At 37.9% G+C, this 20,002-nt stretch overlaps 1 protein-coding gene across 1 annotated transcript in view; it reads left to right on the forward strand.

The window, feature by feature from the left end:
- The window catches only part of ARSK (arylsulfatase family member K), a 47,250-nt gene that overhangs the window by 10,484 nt on the left and 16,764 nt on the right, over window positions 1-20,002 (forward strand). The window contains exon 4 of the mRNA XM_004375064.2: window positions 17,175-17,457. Coding sequence (XP_004375121.1) covers window positions 17,175-17,457 — 283 coding nt within the window. The remainder of the gene's footprint in view (window positions 1-17,174; window positions 17,458-20,002) is intronic.

The raw sequence follows: 20,002 nt of genomic DNA on the forward strand, positions 1-20,002 counted from the left end.
TCTCATTTCTTATATGGGTTATTTGCTTCCTTTCCTGTTTTTCTTTTGTCAGTTTGGCCAATGGTTTATCAATTTTGTGGATCTTTTCAAAGAACCAGCTTTTGGTCTTGTTAACTCTTTCAATTGTTTTTCTGTTTTCTATTTCACTTAATTCTGCTCTAATATTTATTATTTCCTTTCTTCTGGCGCCTGAGGACTTCTTTTGCTGCTCTCTTTCTGTGTGTTCCAGTCGTAGGGTTAATGTTTTGATTTTGACCCATTCTTTTTGGATGTGTGCATTTATTGCTATAAACTGACCTCTGAGCACTGCTTTTGCTTTGTCCCAAAGGTTCTGATAGGATGTGTGTTCATTCTTGTTTGATTCTGTGAATTTCTTTATTCCATCCTTAACTTCTTCTGTAACCCAGTAGTTTTTGAGCAAGGTGTTGTTCAGTTTCCATGTGTTTGATTTTTCTTCCTTGCTTTTTCTGTTATTGATTTCTACTTTTATGGTTTTATGGTCAGCAAAGATGCTTTGTAGTATTTCGATGCTTTGGATTCTGTTAAGGCTTGCTTCCTGGATTAATATGTGGTCTATTCTGGAGAATGTTCCATGTGCATTGGAAAAGAAAGTATAATGGCTGCTGTTGGGTAGAGTGTTCGTCATATGTCCATGAGATCAAGTTGGTTGATTGTAGCATTTAAATCTTCTGTGTCTTTGTTGAGCTTCTTTGTGGATGTTCTGTCCTTCACCGAAAGTGGTGTGTTGAAGTCTCCTACTATTATTGTGTCTATCTTTCTTTTCAATGCTGTTAGAGTTTGTTTTATGTATTTCGGAGCCCTGTCATTGGGTGCATAAACGTTTATTATAGTTTGTCTTCCTGGTGTATTCACCCTTTAATCATTATATAGTGTCCTTTCTTATCCTTTGTGGTGGATTTTACTTTAAAGTCTTTTTTGTCAGAGATTAACATTTCCACTCTTGCTCTTTTTTGAGTGTTGCTTGCTTGATGTATTTTTTCCATCCTTTGAGTTTTAGTTTGTTTGTGTCTTTAAGTCTAAGGTGTGTCTCTTGTAGGCAACATATAGACAGATCTTGTTTTTTAATCCATTCTGCCACTCTCTGTCTCTTTATTGGTACATTTAGTCCATTTAAATTCAGTGTAATTATTGATAGTTATGAGTTTAGTGCTGTCATTTTGATGTCTTTTTTTGTGTGTTGTTGACAGTTGGTTTGTTCCACTTGATTTTCTGTGCGGAGACATTTTTATGTATTTTCATCTTTTTCATTGTTGTTGATTTTGTGTTTGCTGAGTCTTAAATTTCTCTTGTTTTTTATTTTGATGTGGAGGATTGTTAGTTTCCTTTCTGGTTACCTTAATATTTACCCTTATTTTTCTAAGTTGAAACCAGTCTTTTATTTCTTCATATCACCTTGACTTCCTCTCCATATGAAAAAATCTATGTCTACATTTTTTAATCCCTCTTTTTTGTTTTAATGTTGTCATCTTTTACATATTTGTTTTCCCTATTTTCAGTGTTTTTGCTTTAATTAATTTTTGTGACTTTCCTATCTGGGTTGATGTCTGGTTGCTCTGTCCTGTGTTCTAGTCTTGGGTTGTTATCAGATGTTATTGTTTTTCTAACTGGAAGACTCCCTTAAGTATATCTTGTGATTTTGATTTGACTTTTGCAAATTCCCTCAACTTCTGTTTATCTGGAAATGCCCTAATTTCGCCATCGTATTTGAGAGACAGTTTTATTGGATATATAATTCTTGGCTGGCAGTTTTTTTTTCCTTCAAGCATTTATATATGTCATCCTGATGCCTTCTTACCTTCATAGTTTCTGCTAAGTAGTTCGAGCTTAGTCTTATTGACTCTTCTTTGTAGATGACTTTTCATTTATCCCCAGCTGCTCTTAAAATTCTCTCTTTATTTTGTCTTTGACAAGTTTGATTATAATATGTCTTGGTAACTTTCTTTTGGGATCAATCTTATGTGAGGTACTATGAGCATCTTGAATAGATATCTTTTCATCTTTCACGATGTCGGGGAAGTTTTCTGCCAACAAATCTTCAACAATTCTGTCTGTATTTTCTGTTATTCCACCCATACTTCTACTCCAATCACTCGTAGGTTATTCCTCTTGATAGAGTCCTACATAATTCTTAGGGTTTCTTCATTTTTAAAAATCCTTTTGTCTGATTTTTCCTTAAATCAGTTGGTGTCAAGTGCTTTATCTTCAGTCTCACTAATTCTGACTTCCATTGCCTCAATTCTGCTTCTGTGACTTTCTATTGAGTTGTCTAATTCTGAAATTTTATTGTTAATCTTCTGGATTTCTGATTGCTGTCTGTCTGTGGATTCTTGCAGCCTGTTAAATTTGTTATTATGCTCTTCTCTAATCTTCTTAATTTCCTGTATTGCTTGGTCTGCATTTTGCCTGATCTACTTCCTGATCTCTTGAAGAGTTCTGTATATTAATCTTTTGTATTCTGCCTATGGTAATTCCAAGAAATTCTCTTCCTCTGGAAAATTTCTTGATTTTTTATTTTGAGAGTTTGCTGAAGCCATCATGGTCTGCCTGTTTATGTGATTTGATATTGACTATTGTCTCTGAGCCATCAATAATTTATTATATTTATTTATTTTATGCTTGCTTACTGTGTCCTAGCTTCATTTTGTTTTGTTTTGATATGCCCAAATAGGCTGCTTGTGTGAGCTAGCCCAATCACGCGCACCCCTGAAGCTCCAATGTCCTGGCCACGAGGTGGCCAGACCTGCCACTAAGTATGTGAGCCCAGGAGTCTGCCCACTCCTCCTGTATGGATTCAGCTCAAGTGTCCATGTAGTTGGCCACCAAGTGTGTGTTGCAGGCTCTCACTTACAGTCCTAGACAGGCATAGGTGATTGGTGTAGGCACAGGCATCTGGCTGCAGCAGGAGATCACATGCTGAGCAAGGCGGGGTGCCAGTGGCCGGCCCCAAGTGTCCAGGAGGAAAGCTTGTCCCTGTTCCCTAGAGTACATAAGTGGGTGGGTTTTGCAGCCAGAGTATGAGCACCCAGTGCTCTTGGCTGTAAGGACTGCGGGGGCACCACTTATTCTTGGGCCCCTGTCTCAGATGGCTAGGTGGCATGAGTGGAGCCATCAGTCCTCAGGCCCCTGATGTGAGGACTCTGCTTAATGGGCAGAGTGGTGTCAAATGTCAAGAACCTGTCACTTCACAGCTGAAACAGCTGAAGTTAGACTTTAGGTATATACCCTGTTGTATTGTGGTAATGAGGGCCTACGCTGTTGAAATGCACCCACACAAGTCTTTGCAGGAGGAAAGGCACTCAAAGTCCATGGATCCCTTATGTCTGTGCCTAGGCAAAGGAGCTGTGCCTACTCTGAGTTCCTGACTTAGGGGAGTTGGCAGGTGATTTTTTCCCTGTTTGTTAATTTGTTCCCTCTTCAAGGCTGGGAGAATGGCTCAGGGCACATGACAGGTCCTACTTTCGGCCCAGGGGACTTAGCAATCGCTGAAGCCATCTCAGACCCAGTGCAGAGCAGGGAGAGCGGAGGTAAATGGGAGAGGGGTTTTTCCCAAAGTGGGGTGTTTGGGATCTGCACAGTAGGCCAGACGCAAGTACTTATCTTTTCACCGATCAAGGGCTGCCTCTAAGTGGTTCTGGATGGCCTCATAGATTCTCTGCTGCTGGGTCTCTCCTGATGTGGAAAATGCCTCCCAGGCGCAGCTGCTTGCCTCACCGTGCATCAGGAGCTGATCCGGCCTGAGTGGCTCCAGCTCCAGCTAGGTCAGGTCTGGCAACTCCTCACTGCTTCCAAACTGTTCACCCTCCCCCTGCCACTCAATCTGATTGCTCAACTTTCCCTTTGATGTTCAGGGCTCCTAGATTGTTATATATAATCGATTCACTTGTTTTTTTTGGTTCTTTATTATAAGAAGGACCACCGGAAGCATCTGACTACTCCGCCATCTTGGCCCTGCCTCTGCCTTTTGAATCTTAAAGTTTATCTTTCCGTATTCTAAGAGGTCAGATCCTTATGACACTTGTACATCAAATTTTTTAGAATTAACAAAATAAAAGAAAATGTCATTTTATTAACAAAAGAAAATTCAGTTTGGAAGTGTGTAAAATTAGGAGGTAATTGATGTTGTATATAAAATTTTTAAATTAAATTTCTAAGATGAGTACAATTTAATCAAGAAAATGAATATTAACTAGTATTCCTTAAAATGGTAAAACAGAAAAGTGATCCTTATTTAAGTTATAAAAGTAAAATTATGTTTATCCAGTCTCTATTCAGCAAATATACATTAAGCCACCTACTGTTTGCCAGACACTGTTTTTTAAATGATGATAATACAAGAGTGATTGAAACACAAAAGTCCCTGCCTTCATGGAGTTTATATTCTAATGGTTCCAGAAGAGAAACTAAACGAACTACGATCATGTCTTTTCTAGCTAAAAGTTTAAAACCTAAAAACAAGTCACTTACCATGTCATCTTACTACCATCGTAATTGCGTATGTCTCAGTTCACTTAGCTTGATGATTTCTGCAGTTCGTAAAAATCTTCAATTTCTCCATCTTCAGCATTAGTGGTTGGTGCATAAATTTGAATAATAGTCCTATTAACTGGTCTTCCTTGTAGGCGTATGGATATTATCCTATCAATGATAGGATTGTACTTCAGGATAGATCTTGAAATGTTCTTTTTGTTGATGACTGCAGCACCATTCCTCTTCAAGTTGTCATTCCTGGCATAGTAGCCCATATGATTATCCATTTCAAAATGGTCAATACCAGTCCATTTCAGCTGACTAATGTCTAGGATTTGTCTGAAATTTATCAAAATGCAATCAAGATGCATTGATAATTACTGGGGATTGGAATGTGAAAGTTGGAAAAAAGAACAATCAGTAGTAGTTGGAAATATGGCATTAGTAATAGAAACAAAGCCGGAGACTGCATGATAGAATTTTGTCTAAGACCAACAACTTATTCTTTGGAAATACCTTTTTTCAACAACACAAATGACAACTATTCATGTGGACCTCGCCAGAGGGAATACATAGGAATGAAATCAGCTACATCTTTGGAAAGAGATGATGGAAAAGCTCACTATCATCAATCAGGACAAGGCCAAGGGCTGACTGAGGAACAGACCATCAATTGCTTATATGCAAGTTCAAGTTGAAGCTTAAGAAAATGAAAACAAGTCCACATGAGCCAAAGTATGGCCTTAAATATATCCTGCCTGAATTTAGAGACCAGTTCAAAATAGATAAAATGCACTGAACATTAATGACCAAAGACAAGGAGAGTTGTAGGATGACATCAAAGACATCATACATGAAGAAAGCAAAAGGTCATTAAAAAGACAGGAAAAAAAGAAAAGACCAAAATGGATGTCAAAACAGACTCTGAAACTTGCTCTTGAGCACAGAGTAGCTCAAGCAAAAGGAAGAAATGATGACACCAAAGAGCTGAACAAAAGATTTCAAAGGGCGGCTGGAGAAGACAAGGTAAAGCATTAAAATGCAGTGTGCAAAGATCTAGAGTTAGAAAACTGAAGGGGAGGAACACACTCAGCATTTCCAAAGCTGAAATAACTAAAGAAAAATTCAAGCCTCGAGTTACAATTAATTGAAGGATTGTATGGGCAAAAATTGAATGACGCAGGAAGCATCAAAAGAAGATGGAAGGAATACACAGAATCACTGTACCAAAAAGAATTGGTCAACATTCAGTCATTTTAGGAGTTAGCATATGATCAGGAACCAATGGTACTAAAGGAAGAAGTCCAAGCTGCACTAAAGGCATTGGCAAAAAATAAGATTCCAGGAATTGACAGAATACCAGTTAAGATGCTTCAATAAACAGATGCTACAGACACTCATCTATGCCAAGAAATTTGTAAGACAGCTACCAGGCCAACAGACTGGAAAAGACCCATAGTCATGCCCATTCCAAAGAAAGGTGATTCAACAGAATATGGAAATTATTGAACAATATTATTACTATCACATGCAAGCAAAATTCTGCTGACGATAATTCAAAAATGACTGCAGCCTTACATTGACAGGAAACTGCCAGAAATCCAAACCAGATTCAGAAGAGAGTGTGGAATAAGGGATATCAATGCTGATGTTAGATGGATCTCGGCTGAAAGCAGAGAATACCAGAGAGATGTTTACCTATGTTTTATTGACTACAAAAGACATTCGACTATGTGGATCATAACAAATTGTGGATAACATTGCGAAGAATAGGGATTCCAAAACACCTAATTGTGCTCATGTGCAACCTATACATAGATCAAGAGGCAGTCGTTCAAACAGAACAAGGGAATACTGTGTAGGTTTAAAATCAGAAAAATGTGTGCAGGGTTCTGTCCTTTCACTTTATTTATTCAGTGTGTGCTGAGCAAATAATCCAAGAAGCTAGACTATATGAAGAAGAATGTGGTGTCAGGATTAAGGAAGATTAATTAAAAACCTACGATGTGAAGATGACACAGCCTGCCCAAACTGAAGATGACTTGAAGCACTTACTGATGAAGATCAAAGACCACAGCCTTCAGTATGGATTACACACCTCAACATAAAGAAAACAAAAATCCTCCCAACTGGACCAATAAGCAACATCGTGATAAACACAGAAAATATTGACGTTTTCATTTTACTTGGATCAACAATAAATGCCCATTGAAGCAACAGTTAAGAAATTAAATGATGTATTGTATTGGGCAAATCTGCTGCAAAAGACCTCTTTAAAACCTTAAAAAGCAAAAATGTCTTTTGAGGACTAAGGTGCACTTAACTAACCCAAGCCATGGTATTTTCAGTAGCCTTATATGCATGGGAAAGCTGGACAATGAGTAAGGAAGACTGAAGAAGAATTGATGCATTTGAATTATGGTGTTGGCAAAGAGTATTGAATATACTATGAACGAACAAATCTGTTTTGGAAGAAGTACAGCCAGAGTGCTCCATAGAAGTAAGGATGGCACTTACTTTGGACATGTTATCAGGAGGAACCAGACCCTGGAGAAGGACATCATACCTGATAAAGTAGAAGGTCAGCAAAAAAGAGGAAGACCTCCAATGAGGTGGATTGACACAGTGGTTGCAACAGTGGCTGAATAGTGGCTGAAACATACCTACTATTGTGAGGATGGCGCAGGACTGGGGCAGTATTTTCTTCTGTTACAGATAGGGTTGCTATAAGTCGGAGCCGACTCTATAGCACCTAACAACATTTTTCTGAAGCCAAGTCACAACAGGCAAATTTTAATCCTCTGAAGCAAATGAAAAATGAAAGCCTACTTCCAAAATGAGAGAATTGCTTTGGGCAAAACTCTTAAGCTTGAGTCTCCTAGCAAACAACAAATGGAAGCAAATCACAGGCTGCTAACACCACTGTTCCTGTCCCCTCTGAGGCCTCTAGGCCAGCAGCAAAGGCATTCTAAATAGAACCAGAGCAATGAAGAGGAGAGCAGCAGAACTCAGAGCGGCCCTCTCTCAGCCTCTCTCAATTCCACAGCCTAATGAATAAGCCTGTGTTCACCTCATCCATATCCACTATTTATAATCTTAGATCACATCTACCTTTAGATCACTTTTCTCCATACTGAACTATTTATTTTATTCTTTTCCTTAAAATGAAGAAAGACATCCATTTGTCATTTTTCAGAGCTTCTCATCTCATTTTCTTTACTGAAATTCAGCATCTAGAATGGCTTGCATTATTCAGCATAATTTTTTATGACAGTGGAAGAGCTTGCCATATTTTTTGCTTTGTTTTGTTATTCCAGAACTCTCACCTATAATGACAAGCAAATTCTTGGCTGAAGCAGCCCTGGGGATATCTTCAGAGAGCTATCTGCCAAACTGACTCATCAGTTTCTTGAAACAGAAGTGATAGTTCTGAGCCTGAAACCTCATTACAATTCTTGGATTTTTTCCCATGTAATTATTAAAGTTTAATGTATTAAATTTAATTGCCCACAGTGAAGTTTATCTCCTATTTTTGCCAATGTTAGCCATTTGAGGGCTTGATGAAGCTTATCTCAGTACTTGAGAAGAGCCTGAAGCTGTCTAACAATATGGGGATTTAACTTTTCAATTTAATTCTATATTAACATTTTCTAAAAGGAAGGGACTATACAGAAAGAAAAATTAACTGGATACAAGCAAATTTAAGGAATTTACTGTTTGAGGGAGGAAGTACAGGGCAAAATATGGCAAGTTCTGTTTAAAGGAGCAAGCCATCACACTCAGATTTTTTTTTCTCAAGGGGTAGGAGAAAAGGTGGTAAGGTATTGTATTTCATCTATTCCACAGTGCACTTTTTTTTCACATTTGAACGTCTCTGAAATTGCAGTGCATCTTAAAATTGATGATAAAGAATCATGTCAGACTTATTGGTAACTTTTTTCTTAATAGATATAAAAAAGGTACATCTTGTGATTGATAGCATCTTAGATTTGATGAACTCCTGTAGAAGAACATCAGTACGCTCAAATGGAGGACAGGAAGGGGAGAAATTTCTAAACAAAGGCTCCCAAGTGAGAAAGTAACAAAACTTTTGGAGGGCATTGGTTAAGCCAGAGTTCCTGCAAGGAAGCAGTGAAAGATAAGGCTTGAAAGATTACCTGAGCAGGGCTTCTACTTGAACACCTACTGAGAATTTGCATTTCCACCCTAGATACACTGAATCAGAATTTGCAGTTTAACAGGATCCCCAGGTGATTCTTATGTGTAATTTTGAGAACCACTGCTCTACTAGTGGTTCTCAGAATTGGTCCCTAACCAGCAGTATTAGCCTCACCTGGGAACTTGTTAGAAATGCAAATTCTCAGCAAAGGTTCAAACTGGAACAAACCAGTTTTAAGCCCTGTACCTGACAAGTACTTGAAGAGCAGGCTGAGGCAGCTGAGAGAAAATCATCTGCATGTGTCAGTGGATAAACCGGATTTGAGGATCTCCATAGTTCTCTTTCTCCAAAAAAGAAACAATAATAACCTTGGAATAGTTCTACTCTTTTCATCCTTAAACATATTTTTTGCCCTGTGATCAAGTCCTATTGGTTATTTTAGACAAAATTTTTTTAGGCCATGTAATTTCTTGATTGACTTAATATCCCATCCCTTTAATGGTTTCTGTTTTCTTCTAAGAAGCCTTTCTATCCTTCCACTTGGCTCTTTATTGACTATTTTACACTGCAGTTAGCCCCGAAGAATCTGGAATTCAGCAACTCTTTTTCTGATATGTGACTAGAATGGAAGTTTTCAAAAATAAGACACTGTATAAGGAATATATGAGAATTTCTGGACTTGTTCTAAAATTTCTAATGAGGAACGTTAACATGTCTCTAAGTACCTTGATGTATTCTTAATATTAAAAGTAAATTAACAATCACAATTATATGTCATTTTGAACTAATTATAGCTGCTTTCTGGATATTCTTTCATCTTTAACTCTCACTGTTAGTTACCTGATTATTTTTTGTTCCCAAATTCAAATTCTGTGAATTAGGATGATAGGCCCAACTCATATTCCATCCCAGGCCCCTTCATAATTTCTGACCAGGTTAAGGATTGGCTCTCCTTAGGTCAGATTCCCACACCTGGCCAATTGACTGAACAGACCCATCCCATTGCCTTCCAGTTGATTTCACCTCCTAGCCACTCTATAGGACAGAGTAGAACTGCCCTATAGGGTTACCAAGGCTGTAAAATCTTTATGGAAGCAGACTAGCACGTCTTTCTCCCTCGGAGTGGCTGGTAGGTTCAAACCACTGACCTTTCGGTTAGCAGCCAAGTGATTAACCACTTCGCCACCAGGGCTTCTTTGACTGAATAGAGGGGGAGTTAAATCCTACACAATATGGTTGTCTACGAGTCGGAATTGACTCAGTGGCACACAACAGGTTATCCTTCAGCAAGAACTGTGGACATGGTGACATGTCTCGTGCAGTGACTATTTGGTAAATTCTATTAATTATACATTTACTGGGGGATAGTCCATCTATTTTTTCTTTTCAGATTCAATGGCATTTTGTTTAGGTTATATTTTCTGTATTGAGAAACAAAAGCTTATTAAAATTAAAAATGTCGTAGTTGCTCAAGTTGATACATTGCTTTAAAATATAAGAAAAGTCTGCCCCGTCTTTGATGTAAAAGTAGTGAATGGGATGTAAACCATCAGAATTATAGTCACAGCCTGACTTTTATTACAGTTGCTTTTTCCATAAAGGAATATTTGGCTCTTTATTTTAAAAAGTATAGTAGTAGAAGAGTTTTATGCCTAAGTGGATACAAGGTGATATCATTTTGGTAGCTAAGCAAGTCACGTCAAGCACTTGCCTAGCAAAATGCTTTGCACTTGATAAGCATTAGATAAATATTTGTTGAATTCAAAGAAAAAGGCTGTCTTTGTTTAAGCAAGCCAAAACTGCAGCAAATGTGTGCTCTGTCAAGAGCTGCAGTCATTGTCACCTGGGAATTCAAAGTTTTAAACATTGGTGTCCCCACAGTGATGAATTTACCAGCAAACTAAAAAACAGGTGGGAGTTCACAGCCTGGAAGTCCATGAAATCCCTGAGTATCTACCCCCCACACACACAAACCAAACTTTTGTTTAAAATACAATATTTAGTGGGGAAAAACCCATGATTTTCATGATATTTACAAAGAGACCCATGAATAAAGAAAGATTAAGGAGCATCAACTACTGTACTTGACCAGTAAAAAAATTGTCAGAATTAATAAATGGAGAAACATGCGTCGATTGAGAATCTAAATAATATATGTTGCAAAGTGATGTTCTAACCTGAATTTGCCAGGGTTGGTATGATTCAGTCAACTAAAACAGATTATTTTTGTGATTGATCATATTTAAAGAAAATAAATGACAGGCTTGTGAGTCTTCTAAAAAATGGATGTGTTTCTCACAACTTTGAAAGAAGAACACTTAATGGGAATGAGTACAAACTCTTTTTTTTCTTACAGAATTTGTTAGACTAATGGAGAAATTTGCAAGGACATTATTCAGAATTGTAATTTTTCTGTATAAGAGACTGACCTGAGAAACACTAGATGTCTAGTCCCGTCAGTCATTATGATTGTGTGTGTGTGTGTGTGTGTGTGTGTGTGTGTGTATGTGTGTGTGATCAACACAGAACTCTTAAAAAGTCTGAGATAGTTAATTATTCTTATTAGAATGTTAGGAAGCTGAAGGTTTAGGTCTAGGCTCATAATTCATCTTGAAAGAAAACTATCATGTACTCATCATCAATTTTAATGCCTTGTATTTTTCCAGATGTGATTGTTACTGTGTAAATTAATCCTGTGCTACCCGTGAACTGACTGTAACCAATATTATAGCAGTGAGTAATTTGCTCACTGGCACAGAAAACCCACACAACAATGGCATGTATGTAAATATCTGCAATAATTAGTTGGTAATGTGTTAAGTAGTTTTATTTTCCGTTTACATTAGTGAAGAGTTTTTCATTGTTGCTCAAAAGAACTAACCAAACAGCTGATTGTTGGGTAGTGTGTTTGGCCATTGGCTTGTTTTCTGTAATCAAACCAAAGTACAATAATTCTCTTTTTCCTGGGCTACTATAGATTACTCTATTTTGATTATCTTGCCAGAAAATTGAGGAAAGAATTCTTCCATTGTTACGTGGAGTGGTGCTCCTCAAACTTTAATATGCATACAAATCACCTGAGCATCTTATAAAAGGCACTTTCTGATTCAGTAGGTCTGGGATGGGTCCTGATTTCTACATTTCTAACAAGCTCTCAGGTGATGCTCATGCTGCTGGTCCATGGACCACACTTGGAATAGCAAGAATAGAAAGACCTGGACCTGAGATGGAGGTAGGGCAAGGTATAAACAATTGCGAGAACCTTCATCGGGAATATATGGTTGTCATTTTTGTCCCTTTGAGGAGAAGATGGAGCCCTGGTGGCATAGTGGTTAGGAGCTCGGCTGCTAACCAAAAGGTCGACAGTTCAAATCTACCAGCCACTGCTTAGAAACCCTAGGGGGCAGTTCTACTCTGTCCTGTAGGGTTGCCATGATTCAGAGTCGACTCGATGGCAACGGGTTTGGGGTTTGAGGGGCAGAGAAGTCCCACTTACATTTCTACAGAAAGTTGAAGTAGACTTTACATCACTCTAGGAGGATGCACTTAATGTAGACTGACAAAATGACACATGGAAGCCCCTCTGTCTTACGTTTATAGAGAACAGTCTCATCAGAGATGGTATCTTCCACAACTGAGCTTCACCTGAGGATAAATTAGAGTGGTCTCCTCCACGGTACACTCAGGAGAGAATGAGAGTGAAAAAGGCAAATAACATCTTGGTGTTATCATAAAAATAGTTCCAACCTTGCAGACCCCATGAAAGCATCTCAAGGACCTCCTGGACCACGCTTTGAGAAATGCTGACATATAGAAAAGTACACAGTGTATGTTTATGTCTGTTGAAAGTAACAGGATAAATTTATAATGAGAGGAACCAATGAATAAATAATAAAGTGTGCAACCCAGGGGTTGTTTTGGTTCCTACTCATTAATACAAACCCTTTTTAATTATCCTGACTGAAACTGTACTCTTCATATTCCAGACAGAGTACATAGAAATGGAATGGGAAACAAGGAAATTTGTTTAAAATACTCCTAGTAGCTAAGTAATTGTTGTTGTTGTTAGGTGCCCATCGAGTAGGTTCCAACTCATAGCAACTCTGTAGGAGAGAGGAGAACTGCCCCATAGGGTTTCCAAGCAGCGGCCGGTAGATTTGAACTGCCGACCTTCCGGTTAGCAGCTGAGCTCTTAACCACTATGCCACCAGGGCTCCAAAGAGCTTATATTTGGAGGAGATTACAGCAATTAATGGTGGGGTGGGGGGAGGGGGGAGACAACACTTAGAACAAATGAGACAAAGAAGTAGATCTGAGCACATGATCAAAAGTTATTGTTTCCAGGCACAACTGTTTGGCCTGGTTGAGAGACCGTAATCACCTTTGGAAGAAAGGGTTGGAGAAATTGGTTGTCTAGTAGGAAGAATTATAATTTGAGAAGAGTATCATTCTCTTATTGTAATTATAATAGATTATGAGGTTGCATATTCACATTCTCTTCCCCTGTTTTACTCATTGAGCTACTGACTGGAAGGATGCTTGGACTGGGAAAAGGCCCTCTCCAGGCTGAGAATTACAGCTCCTATAGCAGCCCACAGTTTATACTGCATCTACTGCTAGTCTTGTGCTTAACAATGGTCCAGGAGGATTGGGCTGAACCAGTGAGTACTGAGAGTAGAACCGAGAGTCAGCCCATGAAAGCCACTGCCAGTGAATTGATTCTGACTCTAGGTGACCCTAGAGGACTGAGTAGAACTGCCCCATAGGGTTTCCGAAGCTGTAAATCTTTATGGAAGCAGACTGCCATATCTTTCTCCTACGGAGTGGGTAGTGGATTCGAACTGCCAACCTTTTGGTTAGCAGATGAGCACTTTAACCACTGCCCCACCAAGGCTCCTTAGAGAGTCAACATTGATTATAATCAGTACTTAATATTCATTGAATAATTAAAAGGTTCTAAGTGGTTTTAAAATACTATATTCATCTGCCAAATACATTGTACTTTTGTCTTTTTCACTCTCCTGTTTAAGTGGCAAAGAAGTCAATTGTTGTATTTAGGCACAGTGCCTAACTGTAGGTCAGCTAACTGATCGAAGTCCAAAAAAAACCAAATCCGTTGCCGTCAAGTCAATTCCAACTCACAATGACCCTATAGAACAGAGTAGAACTGCCCCGTAGGATTTCCAAGGAGCGGCTGGTGGATTCGAATTGCCAACCTTTTGTTTAGCAACCATAGCTCTTAACCACTGCGCCACCAGGGCTCCAAGCTGCTGATCTAAGTATTAACCTCTTAATTAGCTGGCTTTCTCAAGATTCTTGGAATAGCCAGAAAAGAGGAAGAAGTAAAAAATGTGAGAGAGGAATCTTTTACCTTCAATCATAATGTTGTCCCTGCTGCCATAGCAATGCTGAAATATTTGTTGTAACTCTAGTTGAGTACCAGAAGTTATAGGAATCATGACAAAGGCACAAATACTCATGAATAGACAAAAGAAGGTGCCACTGAAATGGGAGAGTAAGTCACATATTATTTACTAAGAGGGTAAAAATAAAGCCAAGTTTGAAATCTAGCCATTATGATAAGACTAGGCCAAAATTACTTGATTTGAGCCCTGGAACCTGCATTAAAAGAATCTCAGGAACACGGAGAGTAAAAATAATAATAATAATATTAGGGGAGAAAAAAAAAAAACCTATTCCCACTGAGTCAATTCCGACTCGTAGTGACCCTATAGGACAGAGGAGAACTGCCCCATAGGGTTTCCAAGAAGCGCCTGATGGATTTGAACTGCTGACCTTTTGATTAGCAGCCGTAGCTCTCAACCACTACACCACCAAAAGGGGAGCATAAATATCTTGCCAGAAAAGCTAAATGAAATCATACTTTTCCATTACTGTGGCAAAAGATAGACAGCAAGCTAGGTTCAATACAGCCATCCTTCAAGGCTACAACATCTGTCCTTGAGATGTTCTAGACTCATTCTTACTGATGAAGATCAAAGACTACAGCCTTTAGTATGGATTACATCTCAACATAAAACAAAAATCCTCACAACTGGACCAATAAGCAACATCATGATAAACGGAGAAAAGATTGAAGTTGTTTTCATTTTACTTGGATCAACAGTCAACACCCAAGGAAGCAGCAGTCAAGAAATCAAACTACATATTGCATTGGGAAAATCTGCTACAAAAGAACTCTTTAAAGTGTTACAAAGCAAAGATGTCCCTTTGAGGACTAAGGTGCACCTGACCCAAGCCATGGTATTTTCAATTGCTTTACATGTATGCGAAAGCTGGACAATGAATAAGGAAGACCGAAGAAGAATTGACGCCTTTGAATTGTGGTGTTGGTGAAGGATATTGAATATACCATGGACTGCCAGAAGAACAAACAAATCTGTCTTGAAAGAAGTACAGCCAGAGTGCTCCTTGGAAGCAAGGATGGCGATACTTCACCTCACCTACTTTGGACATGTTATCAGGAGGGAACAATCCCTGGAGAAGGACATCATGCTTGGTAAAGTAGAGAGTCAACGAAAAAGAGGAAGACCCTCAATGAGATGGATTGACGCAGTGGCTGCAACAATGGGCTCAAACATAGCAACGATTAGGCCAGAAGGTGCCTCTCATTGGTCGGGTGCCTCTCGTTTTGTGTTTTAAACCCCTGGTCTATAGAGAAATGCCCTTGGAAGTGGCCTTGCCAAGGAAGAGGTGGCCTTGAGAATTAAACTCCTCCCCCTTACCTCTCCCTGGGAATCTTTTCTTTACCCTGAATCCCTCAAGGAAAAAAAAAAAAACAACAAAAACACAGCAATAATTGTGAGGGTGGTGCAGGACCAGGCAGTGTTTTCATTCTGTTGTACATGGGATTGCTATGAGTCAGAGCCAACTCAATGGCACCTAACAACAAGACTCACTCTTGACTGCATCTTAGGGTCAACTCCTGAGGTAATCCAAAGATGGCCACTAGTTAAGGTGTATTACTTAATTTCTCAGCCATATTTTCCCATGTAACATTCCTTGATTGAAAAGAAAGCTCTTTGATTCCTAAACAGCCTGTATGGATCTTAACGTTCCTATTCCTTCTCATCTTAAAATTTTGTACTGTACCACAAATACTGCTGGTCTTATAAACCCCTAAATCCCACTGCTCTGTAATAACTCTAAGGATCACATAGTGAGATTTGTAAACAATGATTTAAGCAAAACATTGAGAAACTAATGGTATGTTGTTTTGATAGCATGATACTTTTTATCAAACCTGCTATTTTAGGGCTTCCATCTGTTAGAATCTGTAGTTCTACTGAAATGATATTTTTCATTAATTTTATCAAAACATATTTAATATCTGTTATGAATAAATGATATTTTTATTATGGCTGTGTACATTTTTTTACTTGCTTTCTAAGGCAGATAAAAAATTTTTTTGTTTGTTTTAGCTCATTTATAGGCCGTTAATTATTTTGTGTAGATTGAACTTTCTCTTAAGTGGAGTATAATTTTTAATATAAAATAGTCTTATTTTTAGATTGGTATGTGAATTTTTTTAAATTCTTTTAATTGATAGGGCACTTCAGAGTATTTGCCTCAACCGAAACTTATAAAAACAAGCTTCTTAGAAACGTTCAGGGCTGCTTCCTAAGCAATTATGCCAGCTACAAATACTTAGACACTGATTGAAACAATCAAGCAGTAAGATAAAATAGACTAAAGATTTGGAGAAATTGAGTTGATTGAATCATTCAGCTTTTAAATCAGCTAGTAAGGAAAATATCTCTAGTTTAATCAATGTGTCAGAACTTTGTATCATTATTAGGTGAGATGGCTCCGACTACAGTTAAAACTGTTCTTAGAATGAGAAAAGATACAGCTGGAAACAATTTAAAATTGAGAATTCAGAAACATTTGACGCACACATGAGAGGTAAGATTTAAAAAATATAAAGACTTAGTGATAAAAGGAAATTATAGTAGCTTTTGTTAGAAATACTATCTTCTTCTGACAGAAAAAGGATATAATACCAGAAAATTCAGTGAATAATGAGAAATACTAGGAACCTGAGAGTTTTTTATTTGACTAATTATCTTGTTACAAGAAAAAGTAACCTTTCTAAGTAATTTATCATAGTTTTAAAGAACACATAGGTGAATATTTGAGTCTTGTTATTCCTGGTTTTTGAATTTGCAATGCTCAGTAACTTTCTTGGAATCCTATGGAGTAGTGGTTAAGAGCTTGTCTGCTAATCAAAAGAGCAGCAGTTTGAATCCACCAGCCACTGCTTGGAAACCATAAGGGGCAGTTTTACTCTGTTCTGTAGGGTCGCTGTGAGTCGGAATCAACTTGACAGCAGTGGGTTTGGGTTTTGGAATAACTTTCTTATTGAGATGTAGTATAATTTTATTCTGAACATTTATTTACATGACTGAGTCTAAACATTGTTTTTCCATATTGCTTTCTTATGTGTATAATTAGTTTAAAAAATGTTTTAATACCTTACAATGCACCTGTCTCTTTGCCCCCACAGCAATCGTGTGGAAGCATGGACAAGAGATGTTGCTTTCTTACTCAGACAAGAAGGCAGGCCTATGGTTAATCTTATCCCTAATAAGACTAAAGTAAGAGTGATGGAAAAGGACTGGACAAATACAGACAGAGCGGTAAATTGGTTAAGAAAGGAAGCAGTTAATTATACTCAACCATTTGTTCTTTACTTGGGATTAAATTTACCACACCCTTACCCTTCACCATCTTCAGGAGAAAATTATGGATCTTCAACTTTTCACACATCTCTTTACTGGCTTGAAAAAGTAAGTGTACTATGTGTGCTCAATCGTGGAAGTTAACATTTTATTTGTAGGTTAATGGTATTTGCTCATTGTTTCTTGTTTATCACTTTTTTTAAATTTTGAAAATTGTATATTCTCATGAAATCAAACTTGACCGATAACTGGTTTATAAAAACTGAAGGGTCAATTTTACAGATATCAGGCAAGTATTAAAACTCAGAAACCTACTTCAGAATTGAATACCTTTTCATATGGTATATCTGTGGGAGTACAGGTATCCTTGCTTTGCTTGGTAATACAGGACTGTAAAAATAACATGTAAGCCAACACCAGACGAAGAGATCTTAATAATCAATGGGAGAAATGACTTCAAAAACATTTGTCATGGTATAAATATATGGGGAAATGGAAAAATATGGTAAAGCTAATACTTATTTAATATATTTGGAAACATTGAGAATTAACATAATTTTTTGTAAGAAAAGAAACAAAACAAAACTTATCACAAGTAGTTTGAACAGTGCTTGCCTTCTTCTGACTCTATAACGTATGATACAAAGCAAGCATCTTTTCCCCATCTTGGTGAATTGTCACATTCCTTTCTAAGTTTGGATCACTGTCAACCTTTTATCTTTTGCTCTTTCAATGTGATGATCTATCTCCAAAAGTTCCTTTAATGTAAAGTTTTTTGCTGGCATCACTTCCTCTGAGACATCTTCATTCTTTGCATCACACCGAATTTCCTTGTGTATATTGATAAGTTTGCCTTCACTGAGTTTTTCTAGCTACATATAAAGAGTCTCTCAAATGGTAGCAATGTCAGCATTTCCAGGGTCAGTTGTCTCCTCTACGGCTCCGTTTACGTTTGATTCTAATTTCACTTCCAGCATTATCACTTTGTTTCTTTGTTGGCCAATTCCCTTTCACCTTTGTTGGCCAAGTCCCTCTTTTGATTTTTTGTAAAATGTCATGTGGGTTTATCACTGGGAGACAAGGAGGGAGCACAACTACACACTTTGCTCTCTGTCCATGAACTGAACCACAAACGCACAGTGACCAGTTACTTACTGGCTCTGAAAAAAAATGATGTGATTGGTCATTGACTGATGTACTCCTATTATTTACATAGTGACTTACAAACAGAAGAGCTGGCAGGAAAGTTTATACTTTTCTGCAATGACTCACTGTTAACATACCCTTGTAACTGAAATTTTAACTGTGTTGTTGGCAGACTGGTATTATTTAACTAAACCATGGTAACTAAAATCTGTACATATCTGAACCATGCGAAGAGAGAACTGCCTGTGTTTGAAATGTGTCATCTTAAATTTCAGTTACTTTCGAAGCTCTAATCAAAAACATTTTTAGGGCATCCTAATTTAAAGGAAATAGTGTCAGAGCTTCAAATACTTAATGTCGTCTTTAAAAGTTCTGGATAAATGAAGTTTTGATACATGCTATGACATGGATGAACCTTTAAAATATTTTGCTGAATGAAACAAGCCAGACAGAAAAAGACAAATATTGTATGATCCAATTTATATGAAATACCTAGATTAGGCAAAGGCATAGAGACAGAAAGTAGATTTTGGTTACCAAGGACTGGAGAGAGGGTGAGAATGGGAAGTTACTGCTTAATGTGTACTGAATTTCTGTCTGGGGTGATGAAAAAGTTTTGGAAATAAATACTGCTGTGAATGCAAAAAAAGTCCTGGGTAGCGCCATCTTCAAACATTTGTCAGGAGTTAGTACCAGTTAGGAGTACCATTTTAGGAGGTAGCATATGATTAGTAACTGATGATATTCAAGGAAGAAGTCCAAACTGTACTGAAGGCACTGGAGCAAAACAATTCCCCAGGAATTGACGGAATACCAATTGAGATGTTGCAACACACGGATTCAACACTGGAAGCACTCACTCGTCTGTGCCAAGAAGTTTGGAAGACAGATACCTGCCCAACCGACTAGAAAAGATTCATATTTGTGCTCTTTCCAAAGAAAGGTGATCCAACAGAATTCAGAAATTATCGAACAACATCATTAATATCACAAGCAAGTAATATTTTGCTGAAGATAATTCTAAAACAGTTGAAGCAGTTCATCAACAGGGAACTGCCAGAAATTCAAGCCATATTCAGAAGAGGACATGGAATGAGGGTATCATTGCTGATGTCAGATAGATCATGACTAAAAGCAGAGAATACCAGAAAGATGTTTACCTGTATTTTATTGACTATGCAAAGGCATTCAACTGTGTGGATCATAACAAATTATGGGTAACATTGTAAAGATTGGGAATTCTGGAACACTTAATTGTGCTTATAAGGAATCTGTACACAGACCAAGAGGCAGTCATTCAAACAGAATGAGGGGATACTGTGTGGTTTAAAATCAGGAAGGGTTTGTGTCAGGGTTGTATCCTTTCACCATACTTAATCAATCTGTATGCTGAGCAAATAGTCGGAGAAGCTGGACTATATGAAGAAGAATGCGGCATCAGGATTGGAGGAAGACTCATTAACAACCTGCGATATGCAGATGACACAACCTTGTTTGATGAAAGCAA

The sequence above is a fragment of the Trichechus manatus genome, unplaced genomic scaffold, assembly GCF_000243295.1.
Source record: "Trichechus manatus latirostris isolate Lorelei unplaced genomic scaffold, TriManLat1.0 scaffold00032, whole genome shotgun sequence".
NCBI classification, from domain to species: domain Eukaryota; kingdom Metazoa; phylum Chordata; class Mammalia; order Sirenia; family Trichechidae; genus Trichechus; species Trichechus manatus.